The 12,768-nt window shown below is 36.9% G+C and overlaps 2 protein-coding genes across 2 annotated transcripts; both read left to right on the forward strand.

Moving 5' to 3' along the window:
- The first annotated feature begins 2,157 nt into the window (after nucleotides 1–2,157).
- Nucleotides 2,158–8,695, forward strand: agxtb (alanine--glyoxylate and serine--pyruvate aminotransferase b). The gene is made up of 11 exons (XM_077559176.1): nucleotides 2,158–2,464; nucleotides 4,192–4,384; nucleotides 4,481–4,545; nucleotides 4,821–4,921; nucleotides 5,002–5,072; nucleotides 5,162–5,246; nucleotides 5,326–5,424; nucleotides 5,961–6,030; nucleotides 7,342–7,437; nucleotides 7,570–7,698; nucleotides 8,310–8,695. The coding sequence occupies exons 1-11, from the start codon at nucleotides 2,204–2,206 to the stop codon at nucleotides 8,415–8,417; spliced, it is 1,278 nt and encodes a 425-aa protein (XP_077415302.1). The 5' UTR covers nucleotides 2,158–2,203; the 3' UTR covers nucleotides 8,418–8,695.
- A 639-nt stretch (nucleotides 8,696–9,334) lies between these two features.
- On the forward strand, nucleotides 9,335–12,761 carry thap4 (THAP domain containing 4). Its single transcript, XM_077557844.1, has 5 exons — nucleotides 9,335–9,483; nucleotides 10,464–10,626; nucleotides 10,720–10,829; nucleotides 11,814–11,917; nucleotides 12,001–12,761. The coding sequence occupies exons 1-5, from the start codon at nucleotides 9,459–9,461 to the stop codon at nucleotides 12,115–12,117; spliced, it is 519 nt and encodes a 172-aa protein (XP_077413970.1). The 5' UTR covers nucleotides 9,335–9,458; the 3' UTR covers nucleotides 12,118–12,761.
- Nucleotides 12,762–12,768: the final 7 nt, after the last annotated feature.

The following is a 12,768-nucleotide window of genomic DNA, read 5'->3' on the forward strand; positions in this document are numbered from 1 at the left end:
CAGAATTCGATAGTTGGCGTGCTGTTATTTACACGCTGCGTACTCATCCTTCCTGCTCTGTTTGGCCACATTTCAAGTCTTGTGTCCAGAGCAAAGGCCAGAACGCTATAGGGTAACAACGGGTCCCACTTATTTACCAAAGGTCTAATTATTTACCCAGCTAGACACAGATAAGGACACCTCAGCCTGCAACGCATGACATAACTGCAGGATGAAAAAGTATCGGAGAGGATTAAATCACTGCAATAAAATCAGCTTTTTGACTAGTCAAAAAATATACATAAATAAAGTTTGTTATCTTGCCTCTGCTTTATGAGATGTTACTAGAGAGATATTTTTTACACTTAACTAAACTACACTCTAAAAACAGTAGGATAAAAAATAACCCAACTATGGGTAAAAAACGGACCAATCTTTTTTTCAAAATGTTTTGGGTTGTTTTATACAAAATGAACCAAATTTTGACCCAAGTAAAGGATCTGAATATTTATGAGTCATTTTACACTAAAAGACCCATTTCTTGACTTAAAGTTGGGTCAAATGAACCCATAAAGTGGTTCGGTCCATTTTTGATGCATAATTGGGTTACTTTTGACCCAACTGTTTTTAGAGTGTAACAGCTTTAAAGGGGAATTTCGCCACATTTTCAAGGCGGACGTGGACGTAAAACTTAACAATTGTTTTGAAAGCACTGGTAATCATGTGCGTGCGTGTGTGCGCGCGTGCACGGGTGTGGGCGTGTGGCTGTTGTGTGCTTGCATATTCGCTGATTGGCTGAGCAGAGAGGAGCCTCCTCTTCACAAAGCCAATGTCACTCCGTGCAACAGATCAGATAGACGGCAAAAAAATGAATAAAACATTTGCTGTAAACTAACCTGAACCGGTTCAAAGCTGCTGCCCTTGTGAGGTGAATCGCCAAATGGAGTGCTTTCCATTTCCTAGATGCGTGAAACAGACATGACCACGGTAGAATATTAAAAGTCGGTTAAGGCTAATTGGAGAAACAGCTGGAGTGTATTATGATTTGGGTGTGTTAATGAGTATCATTTTTTTTTTTTAAAGGGAAAGCCAATTTTGTAACTTATTCACATTCTTTGTAATACTTAACCACCATTGTGGTGATTCACATAAACAGTACTGTGCTAAAGTCTTTGGATACCACTTTGTTGTTTTCGTGACATTTTTTGCAGTATTTTATATAATTAGTCTGTAATGACAAATAGGTTTAAGCTCGATTGTATGATAATAATTTTGCATTAAAGTATATTAAAAAAACACATTTTCCCCCTGATTACTGTTTAATAACCATTTGTATTCATATAGTGATTAAAATAAAGGAGGGTTGATGTTGAACGATGTTACAGGTTTGGTCATTGTCTTCCAAAGTGAAAACAGACAAACATTTTGATTAAACACAGAAGATAATCAGTCTTCTTTCATGAAGGACTACTAAAATCCGTAAACAGTTATTTGATATGCTGAAATCAGATGATTTAGAGAATTTTGAATTTAAAAAATGGCTCCAAACGATTACTCAATTATTCAAATAGCTGTCGAATAATTTGATAATCAACTACTTGTCGATTAATGGATTCATTTTGACAGCTCTAGTATGAGGTCACAATAAATAGAGCAAATGGTGTTTGATTTTGTCTTTTTGTGTTCATCTCAGTATACTTCATTGATTTTAGTTGATCGATTAAAAAAAATGAGTGAATTTTAATCTTACAGCTAACATGAAACCCTTCAAAGTAGAATATGTAATTATGTTTTCATGTGGAAATTAGCTACGAATTGGGATTCTGAATATGAAATTTTCAATTTTAATCTAAATGGGTGAGATGTTTAGCCACTATAACATTAATCCATAGATTATGAGAGATTCCTAACATGACTCAAGTCTTTGACCCTTTTGTCTATTTTGTGCGCATTTTGCTGCTTTGTTATTAAAAATGCTGATGAATTAGTTGCTAGCACAAAATAAGGCAAAGTAAGCCAACACGTTTACACGGTGCTGTCTATGAAAAGTGCAACAAATACGTGTCAATATCCAGTCTAAGTGGCCTCCACTGTCAAGCCTTGCATCCAATGACGCACACCGCCCCATGCCCAATAGGTCAAAGACCTGTTGTCTTTCAAAACCTTTGGTCAAAACGCGCACGGGGCTCAGAGCTCAGCTTCAGTCTCACCCTGCGCACAGGACATGATGCAGCGGACTCTGTTCAGCCGGAAGGGCGGGCTCCTGGCCCAGCAGGCGGCCGCGGCGCTCGACGGTGCGCTCACGCAGCGCTTGGACCCGCGCTCCATGTCGTCCGTCACCATCCCCCCGCCGGCGGGCATGCTGCGGCCGCTCGAGGTGCCTCTGCGCTATTTGTTCGGACCGGGACCATCCAACGTCCCCCCGCGTGTCCTCGCTGCGGGGGCCAAGCCCATAATTGGTCACCTGCATCCAGAAATGTATGAGGTAATGAATCAACTTTTTAACCATACTTTTTAAAAAAGGGAGGACTGCCTTTTAGCCCCCACTATATTTGTAATAACTCATACTTTGTCATTTCTATTTTAATTGATTATGTGGATCCGGACCTATAGACTTGAATCTCTTCTTGCATGTGGAGTGGTTCTCAAACTTTTTACACTCAAAACCAGCTCGAAAAATACTTACCTCTCCAAGTACAGTACCATAATGGCCAACATTAAAATAGAATAGCTAGTAGGTCTAAGTATTCATCAAAAACTAGAAAAAGTTGTTCAAATGCAGATACTACACTCTAAGAACACAGTTGGGTCTAAAATAACCAACTATGAGTCAAAAATGGACCAATTCTTTACTTGGGTCAATTTGACCCAACTTTGAGTCAAGAAATTCATATAAAACAACTCATGGTCAGACCCTTTACTTGGGTCAAAAATTGGGTAATTTTGTATAAAACAACCCAGAAAGTTGGGTCAAATTGACCCATAAAGTTGATTGGTCCATTTTTGAGCCATAGTTGGGTTACTTTTGACCCAACACTTTTTAGAGTGTAAAATTTATTATAGCCTACAATAAATTTCAATAAAATAAATAAAAAACATTGGAAGTTTAAATGCAAATTTATTGTATGGTAGTAAAAAGTTAAATACAACTGAACTGTACTTTTTTAGTATTTTTTTTAAGTATATTTATTCTTAGAAGACACTATAACATGCACAGTTTGAACATTAACATGGTGCTTAAGGCTAGAAAATAAAAAAAATTAATAATTTACAGAATTTGAAAAGCTGAAAAAACATACTGCACTTAAAAAAACAAGCAAAGATAGCACTTAAATATTTAAAAACAGGTATTCAAGATTAAATGCAAATGTATCTTACTGTACTTGAAAGTTAAATACAACTGGACTGTAGTTTAAAAAAAAAAAGTACTGCACTAAAAATCTACAAAAAAAATCACTTTACATGAAAAAATACTGTACTGTATTAATTACAAAAAAACGTGTAATATAATAGTAATATATTTGATACTTTAGTTCTGTAAATTTTATTTGTATTTAATTCAGTGATTCTTCCGCAGACCACTAGAAGGCGCTTCAGTACCACACTTTGGGAATCGCTACACAAACAAACAATAAAAGTCTTATCATGGCAAGTTCTTAATCTGTTGCTAATAGAATCCATTTGGCTCAATGCCATATTGTTCATCCTATCACTATTAATTAATAAATATTAAACCTCCTGTTATGTTTAGTAGCTTAATGAGTGTAGTCAAGATAAAGTAAAAAAAAAAATAATCCAATTTACATTTCAGACGCTTCTGCATAACCAAAAATGCAGCGAGGAGGTTAGAATAATAATTTTTAATGCATTTTTAGTACTGTCGCTAACAATGTGTAAAAAAATATATATTTATAATGTGTTCATAATTTGTACATTTTTGGTCCAATTTTTTGGGGGGCGCGCAGGTCAAATTGGCCCATTGGAAGTATTTTGTGTGGTGGCTTATTAAGAGTAATCAGCAAAAATTGACTAAAATCGCAAATATTTTTTTTTCTTAACAATTAAATGCAAATGTCTTCACGTTACATGTTAAATACAACTGTACTTAGGCAGCAATTATTTCATGTACCACTAGAGGGAGCCATAACTTAAACATGGTTTATGAGCGTTGGTGTTTGAGCGTAGTTTTTTTTATGTCTGTTTATATATTAGATAATGAACGACATAAAGAAGGGGATCCAGTACGCCTTTCAGACAGAGAACAACATGACGCTATCCATGAGCGGCTCGGGCCACGCCGCTATGGAGTGTGCGGTGTTTAATGCGGTAGAGCCCGGGGAGAGCGTTCTCATCGCCATCAACGGGATTTGGGGGGAGCGCGTTGCGGAAATTGCAGAGAGAATGGGTACGGCTTTTTACATTTGGATTTAGGAGCTTCACTGTGTAAAATATGCTACTTGGCATTTGACTTAGTCACTCAATTGTGTTTTTCATTTTTTAGGTGCTAATGTACATAGACTTGAGAAAACGCCTGGGAATTATTTCAGTAATAAAGAGATTGGACAGGTAAGAATAACTCAACTTTTTTTGGGGTCCAGTACAGTGGTGCTTTGAGATATGAGTTAATTTGTTGTGTGATAACATTCATAACTCAAAACATTCAAATGGAAATAAATGGAAATGCCATTAAAGTATAGTAAAAAAATTGGTCACTATCTCCCAAACTGCTACTGGTTGTGAAGTGATTTGAGTTGATTTGGGTCACTCGTATCTCAAGACATCACTGTGTGAAAAAAAAAAAAATCTTACATAATAAAACAACTTCCTCCACATGTTTTCAGGCTATCGAGAAACACAAGCCAGTGCTCTTCTTCCTAACACACGGAGAGTCATCTGCCGGTCTGTGCCACCCAATCGACGGCATCGGAGACATCTGCAGAAAGTGCGCCCCCTAGTGCACCTGTCTGGTTGCGCAAACAAATGCCTTTGGGCAACTTCCCATGATCTGTGTTATCTTTCTAGACACGGCTCCCTGTTCCTGGTGGACACTGTTGCGTCACTCGGAGCTGCGCCCATTTTTATGGATCAGCAAAGTAAGATAAAGATTGATAAAAAAGAATTGTGCAAAATCCGATATACCATCATGAAAAACAACATTCTTTTCTCCTTGCGATGCGGATAGATATTGACATCCTGTACACGGGATCTCAGAAGGCCCTGAACGCACCGCCTGGAACGGCACCCATCTCTTTTAATGACAGAGCATGGTAAGGGAGGACTTATCGCAAAACATACACCAAATTTTGACGTAAACTCACCATTGTTTCTGTATTCAACCCTGCACAGCCACAAGATGTTTAACAGGAAAACGAAACCAGTCTCGTACCTCTTAGACATGACACATTTGTCCAACTACTGGGGGTGTGATGGCGAAACAGCCAGAATGTAAGATCAACATTGGATTATTATTAGTCCATCAATGATTGAACACACAAATGCAAATCCACTATGATGAACTAAAACACTCATTCACTGCCATTGACGGCTATTGACGTCAAAAATTAATTTTAACTATTTCTATTAGTTAAAAAAATAATTGCACTTTTGTTAACAAGAGTATAAAAACCTAGAAGAAAAAAATATTGTGCATCTAGAACAGATATAAAATGTATGATTAATCGGGAGTTAACTATTGAAGTCATGCGATTAATTACAATTAAAAGTTTTATTTTTTTTAATCGTAATTAATTGCACGACTTAACTCACAATTAATCACAAATTTTATATCTGTTATAAAAATACAATTACAGTTTTTTAGGTTTCCATACTCTTAAATGTTAAACTCATAAAAATAGTTGAAATGAATGTTTGACGTCTATAACGGTCAATGGCAGCAAATGAGTTAAAAAGAAACTGAACATTGCTACAAATGTACTTCCTGTATTTATTTGCGTTCATGTATGATTTTTATTTTTTTAAAGGTACCACCACACTGGCCCGGTGTCGGGTTTCTTCGCTTTGAGAGAGAGTTTGGCTATTCTGGCTGAGAAGGTAAACCTAAAAACTATTATAGTACTACTATTACAAGTCCAAAATAATCCATAGCCGTTGTGATTTCTTCATAATTATTCCAAAAAGAATGTCACGGGACATACAGGAGTTCCTAATTCCGGTTAGAAATTTGAGCCATAGGAACGGAACTACCGTCATAAACTGAGAACAGAAAAAAAAAAAGAATACATTTTACCTGCTAAAGAGGAGACTGAAGGGAGCACAATTGACAACAACAAAACTGAAAAAGCTTGGCTAAAAAACTCAATTTTAAAACCAAATTGAAATTTAAAACAAAAAAATGGGTTACACCATAGGAATGAAACATAATCATAAACCAAGGAGCAGTTAGAAATCCTAATCCAAGTTTAAATGTGTTTTAAAACTCAAGTTTTTGCCCTCATCCATAGTTTGACACCGTAATTTGATATTCAAACCTTAGTTTGAAACCCTAACAACCCTTACTTAAAACCATAATTTGAAACTTTAACCCCAGGCTTGACATTCAAATATCAAACCCTTGTTTGAAACTGTAATTTGCTACCTGAGTCCTTGTGTTACAAAAAGTACAATGAATGAAAGTTTTTATAACAGTGACTACATTCATTCAATTTCCATTATTTCCTAAGTGAATTCTTGTGAACTTAGTAAAGTTTGTGGCATCCTGTCACAAAAGGGTCCATTACATCATATTAACTCATTGACTGCCATCGACAGCTATAGACGTCAAAACTTCATTTGAACTATTTCTATTATTTAACATTTTTCCCACTTTCCCACCCAAGAGTATGAATACCTAGATTTTTTTTATTGTATTAGACCAGATATGAAATTTGTGATTAATTGTGAGTTAACTAGTGCAGTCATGTGATTAATTACGATTAAAAATGGCAATCGCCTGACGCCCCTAATTTGTAATAATCTTTTCTTAAAAATAAAAAAAGTTTATTAAAAAAAAGAAAGAAAGAAAAAAATGTTCAAAATTAGGGGCATCGGGTGGTTAAAATTTGTAATCGTAATTAATCGCATGGCTTCACTAGTTAACTCACGATTAATCACAATTTTTATATCTTTTCTAAATGTACAAAAAATTCTAGGCTTTCATACTCTTGTTAACAAAAATGGAGGGGAAAAAGTTAAACTAATAGAAATAGTTCAAATTAATTTTTGACGTCTACTGCTGTCAATGGCAGTGAATGAGTTAATGATCACATTTTCCAGCTCCTCTTTCCCATCACCCGCACCGGCCGTACTCTCCTTTAAATCCAAGCAAAACAAAAACAATAGTGATCGCTCTTTGTCGCCCCCTAGGGTCTGGAGGAGTCTTGGCGGAAACACAAGGAGGTGGCTGCCTACCTATACAAAGGGCTTGAAGACTTGGGTCTCAAACTCTTCATTTCAGACAAGGTGAGGCAGACAACACAAGTAAAGGACCTTGAGTACGAGGAAGAAGACATAATACGATTTTATTTTTTGGGGTGGGATTGTTTATCACCTGTGTCTGTTTCCTCAGTGTTAATTTTGTGAAATGCCCTGCAGGATCTGAGACTTCCCTCCGTTACCACCATCGCCATCCCCGACGGCTACGACTGGAGGGAGTTGCTGGTGTACATCATGAAGAATCACCAGATGGAGATGACCGGCGGTCTGGGCCCCTCCATTGGCATGGTGAGCATCAGAATCAAATCAATCATCAAAATGCTGATGATATTGTGGGTCAGAAAATTTTCAATTGAGTTGCTTAAAGAAAAAGTCCCATTGCTAATAGTATAATTAAAGCAGCACGTCTGATTGTTAATGTCCTGGGCAGATTAGATTAACATGGCAACACAAACAGGCTGAAATCTGATTGGATAATCTAAGAAAAGAAAATCTAACTCCACATACATGTACTACATGCACTGGAAGCAGAGCATCAAATAAAAATGCTATGAAGTTAAGTAAATAGACTGTTGGAAATAATTTAATACATAACAACCTGCTTAATAGTATAGTTAGTCACGTAAAACATTTCTGAAAATGAGGAAGAAATTCAAACAAAATTCAACAAACAAAAAGTGTCCAGAAAGAAACCCAATTGGTATTTCTATTGATGTTTTGACAGTAAGTAAAAACGACATAGCCAATTATGTTATTAGGCTAACGAAACATTAGAATTTGATATTGACAATCGCATTGTATACTATGCTAGAACCGATGCAATATGCCAAATGTTTTCTAAATGATACTGATCCTGTTACAAGCCCATAATCTCATGTGTGCTACTTTCTTCCCACTAGGTGATGCGTATTGGATTGATGGGCTACAACTGTGAAAAGAGTAACGCTGACATGGCGCTGCACGCCTTGGAGGATGCGTTAAAAAACTGTAAAAAGAGCAAGGCTTAAAAAAGGAGGACATTTCCAAAGAGACCTTAGTGACCACGAACGAAAGAAAAGAAGCAAGGATTGCCGATGCTAATGTGTAATCTGTTCTTTTGATTGCAAATGGGTTGAAAAACATAGACTTGGGTTTCTTTTCTGTTTTGAGTAGTACTTTTGAAATGAGTGTCGAACGAGACACCACATGGTCTATGCAAAATGCACTGATACTAGCTGTCAATATTGATTGATTTGTCAATTTGTGGCATTGAAATAAATTATTGAAGAATCATATTGAGACCAAACGTGTGCTTCTGTTTTTTTTTTTTAGCACTAGCATACATTTACAACCTATATTATGATATTTGTTCCATGAAATTGTATTGACTGTTCCCTTCATTTTATTTATTTATTCATTTATTTATTGTTTAAATAGATTTCAGCCTCAACGAGTTGCCATGCCATTCTGACCCATGTAATTTAAATCTACTGAACGTAGAATATTCCATTTCGAATCGCTACTGCCACCTGCTGCCAAAAAATTAAACTGCACATACCGTTCTTCACATACACACCACGCACATTACGTCACATCCGCGTGACGACAGGGCGTGGGAAATGCTAACCGAATCCAGTCTGAAAACTATTGGCCAGAGGCTTGCTGGAGTACCCATTGTGAACAGCTAAGGTGTTAATATACTAATTAGAAGGCATTTCAGTAATAAATAGTCAAATAAAAAGCTTATCGTAAAGTTATTTGGGGGGGAAAAGTTCCATATTGCAGCTTTAACGCACAGTCTACAATATATATTCTTTAAAATGTGTCGTATAACAAAGTACATCATCAACAATGCGAAGGAGTACATAAAGTAAAGGAATCTATTTAAAAACACACACATATACACACACACAGCTATAATTGCATTGCAGTCCAAACAACATTTCCCAGAATGCCCTAGCGTATCAGAGGCGGGTGCCGAGTGAGGTCAACAGCACAGTCGTTGAAAAATTGTTTTTAGCTGGTCTCTGCCTTATTTCACTCAAAACCGGCTTCAGTTTATTCACATTATGGCTTGTCCTGCACATCAATCAGGTAGGAAGTTTAACACTTCGTTATAAATGCAATTAATGCAATGATCTTAAAAAAACAAAAATTTAGAACACAGTGTTACCGGCAATGAGACCGTCGAGTGGTTCCTGATTTATGACGTATATTGCATGTGCTAAAAAGGTATAAAATGGGTGGAATGTGATTTTACTTTCATTCATTTTTTTAGTCGTTAAATCCAAACCTATGTTGAAGCTGCTTACAAAAGTCCAGTATTTCAAGTAGTGTCTCCGATTACGCAATTTAAGTTTGTCTGCCGTGCTCGAGCTGTCTAGGATCTAATTTTAAATGTGTTCGACGTTATTTGGCATTTTTTTTTTACAGGTGAAAATTTGTATTTATATGGGAAAAATAAAATTCCAAGAGTCACCTCGTCTGTCAGGACAATTCTTCTTCGAGAGGGCGAATTGCGGAATTCTGATGAGGGCGCCGCCATCTGCTGGAAAACAGGAGCATTGCATTCAGTCGCTGTAGAGCTCTGATTTCTTTATTTGATTGAATTAAAAAATGATGTGATCATTTTTGAAGATGGAGAAAAAATGCTTGGTTATCATATATAGCTCAATTATTTTTACTGTATCACTTCTATGAAAAACAAAACAGATCATCATAATAAAGTAATAATAATAAAACAACTTCCTTATTTATATTTTTAGCCGATGTTTGATGCCGCTCGAGGGCAAGAAATAAGAAGAAATAATATGGTCGACACTGACAACATGCATTATAAAATATATTGTTATAAAATATATGACTGTGTATGTACTGTAAATAACATAATGTTTTGTTACAAGAGAGTTAAGTGACTCATTTAACAGAAAGCTATTTTCAAATGTTTATTGCATGGCAGTACCATATGTGAAAGAATTGTCCTGAGCTGACAAATACACTTGAATGGTCATCACTAATACGTGGATATTATCTGTAACAATTTCTTTCCCCCAACCTATTGTTTATTGTGTTAGCGATCATAGCAGAGATGAACCCTGTCATCCTGCCTCTCGACTGGCTTCTGGGTACCTGGCAGTCTGACGAACCAGGGGAAGGCTGTTTTCCCAACATCAAACCGTTCCGCTACTTGGAAACGCTTCAGTTCAGCCACGTTGGGCAACCCGTTGTCAACTTCGCGTCGGTTTCTCCAACAGCCACTTTCAGAATTATGAGATGGAACCACTCACCTGTGACTTATTTCTCCTCTATTGGTGTTTTTTTTTTTTAAAGGTTCAATGCCTTCCATGCAGACTCCAAGAAGCCACTGCACCGAGAGTGCGGCTTCATCCGGATGCAGCCGGGAACCAACAAAGTGGCTTTTATTGTGGCGCAAAACTCAGGTAACTAAGCTTCATTTTTCACAGAGGATAGAATATGTGCATAGTCAGTACTGTATGCATGTGTTGCTCCCGTTTGTATTGAAATAAGTTGTACCATAACATAAATGCTAGTTTTACAAAACACTACAGACACTTATGTTCATGCTTTATGGTTATGTACTCCGGTTATGTATTTCTGGACTAAAGTCTTAGAAAAACTTTCCGCTATTTTGGACTGTAGGATACCTTTATCTCCAAACTTGTGTTTGCTTGGTGACCTAACAACAACTGACTTACCACATAAACAATTTCAATCTACACTTGTAGCCCTTACTATCGCTAAAAAAACAATTCTTGTTAACTGGAAAAATAAACAAACTCTGAATATCGACCAATGGTCTAACCTCCTCATAAATCACATTTTAATGGAAAAAATATCGGCCTCAAATAAAAACCAAATATCAAAATTTATAGAAACACGGTCTACGTATATAGAATTTTTTAACCTAATTCTGGTTACTTAATTCTGCCTGTTTGCGAGAGCCACCACGTTGTGATAACTTACATTGATGTTTCTGCATTTGCCAATTTATTATTATATTATATTATTAGTATGGGATTTTTTTAAATAGGTTTTAGGTGAACTAATGAATACACACACACTCGCACGCACGCACACACACACGCATATACACATACTCACCCACATACAAAATTTTTTTATATATATATATAAAAAATAAATTAAAAAAGTAGAGCAATGATGACATGTCAAATCGAATGAACAATACTGAGCTCTCCAGAAAAAAATACAAAATAAATGCTAGTTTTGTTAGCTAAACTAAGACGTTTCACATGATATGTTAGCATTAAGCTAACATATGTTCATTAGGCAAAGTTGTATGGTTTGGTGAAATACACAAAATCAAATTCTCTTTGCCTTTTAGATTTAGTTTTACCGTAAATTCCTGCCGGAATACAAAGAAAATGTCTGTTCCGGTGCAGGTGTGGTGGAGATTGAGGAGGGCGAGCTTACGGGCCAGCAACTGAACCTGCGCAGCCACTCCATCGCCAGAATCTCCTTCGCCAAGGAGCCTCACGTAAAGGAGGTACCAAACCTAAACACTGCATTCTCATTGTTTCCGTTTTTCTATCGTTAACCGTGCCTGTCCAAATGTCTTGTTTCTTCCAGATTTCACGAGTGTTTCAGCTGCGTGCGGACGGGAAGCTGGAGCAGAGGGTTTCCATGGCAACAGACAGCCAGCCACTGATGGAGCACTTGCGCATCACTTACGTCCGCTCGTCTTGAAGCCAAGAAAGGTTGAATGATGATTCAGAGGAAGTCCTGCTTATGGTGTGTGTGGGGTTTTTTTTTAACGAGTGAGATTTTTGTTACATCATCTTTAAAGGAAATGGTTTCACTGTTGGAAATGTTTGTTGGCTGGGGAGTTTTTGTGCACAGTTACAGCAAAGTTTTAAGTAGCACAAATTAATGTGCCGTATATGTTTTATTTTTTTTATGGCTATTGTTAGGTGCCTATGTTTTTCAGCTATAACCAGCAAGTTTGTAAACCACCGTATTCCCGACGATGGCGCTGTTGCGTCGCTTTCGATTTGAGATCAGTACAGCTGTTGAGTAGGAGATAAAGATTAGGTAGTGACTTGGCTTGCCACCTCGATTATGACGGGGAAAAAAACGCCAGCATGTTTCAAAATCGGACAAGTTTAAGCACTTTACACTGAGGGCGTTTACTGTATTTGTATGTTGTAAGCGGAATATATGTCAAGGTTAGGAAGTGTGTCGTGGTTGTGAGAAAGTTTGATGCAGCTCACGGAGTGGATGGCGAACGGCAAGTAGAAAAAGCTGACATTCAAGTCGAGTCATGCGGTTAGTTAACGTTGATTTGTGAGTTTTAGTTTTGTATATGTAAATAAATGATTTTGCCATCAAAAGCCCTTT

This window comes from Vanacampus margaritifer, chromosome 2 (assembly GCF_051991255.1).
Source record: "Vanacampus margaritifer isolate UIUO_Vmar chromosome 2, RoL_Vmar_1.0, whole genome shotgun sequence".
NCBI lineage: Eukaryota > Metazoa > Chordata > Actinopteri > Syngnathiformes > Syngnathidae > Vanacampus > Vanacampus margaritifer.

Coding starts and splice junctions, on each gene's coding strand:
- agxtb (XM_077559176.1), top strand. CDS start 2,204: ATGATGCAGCGGACTCTGTTCAGCCGGAAGGGCGGGCTCCTGGCCCAG. Junction 4,385..4,480: donor GGAAATTGCAGAGAGAATGG/GTACGGCTTTTT, acceptor TTCATTTTTTAG/GTGCTAATGTACATAGACTT. Junction 6,031..7,341: donor TGGCTATTCTGGCTGAGAAG/GTAAACCTAAAA, acceptor GTCGCCCCCTAG/GGTCTGGAGGAGTCTTGGCG.
- thap4 (XM_077557844.1), top strand. CDS start 9,459: ATGGCTTGTCCTGCACATCAATCAG. Junction 9,484..10,463: donor TTGTCCTGCACATCAATCAG/GTAGGAAGTTTA, acceptor TTATTGTGTTAG/CGATCATAGCAGAGATGAAC. Junction 10,627..10,719: donor CAACCCGTTGTCAACTTCGC/GTCGGTTTCTCC, acceptor TTTTTTTTAAAG/GTTCAATGCCTTCCATGCAG.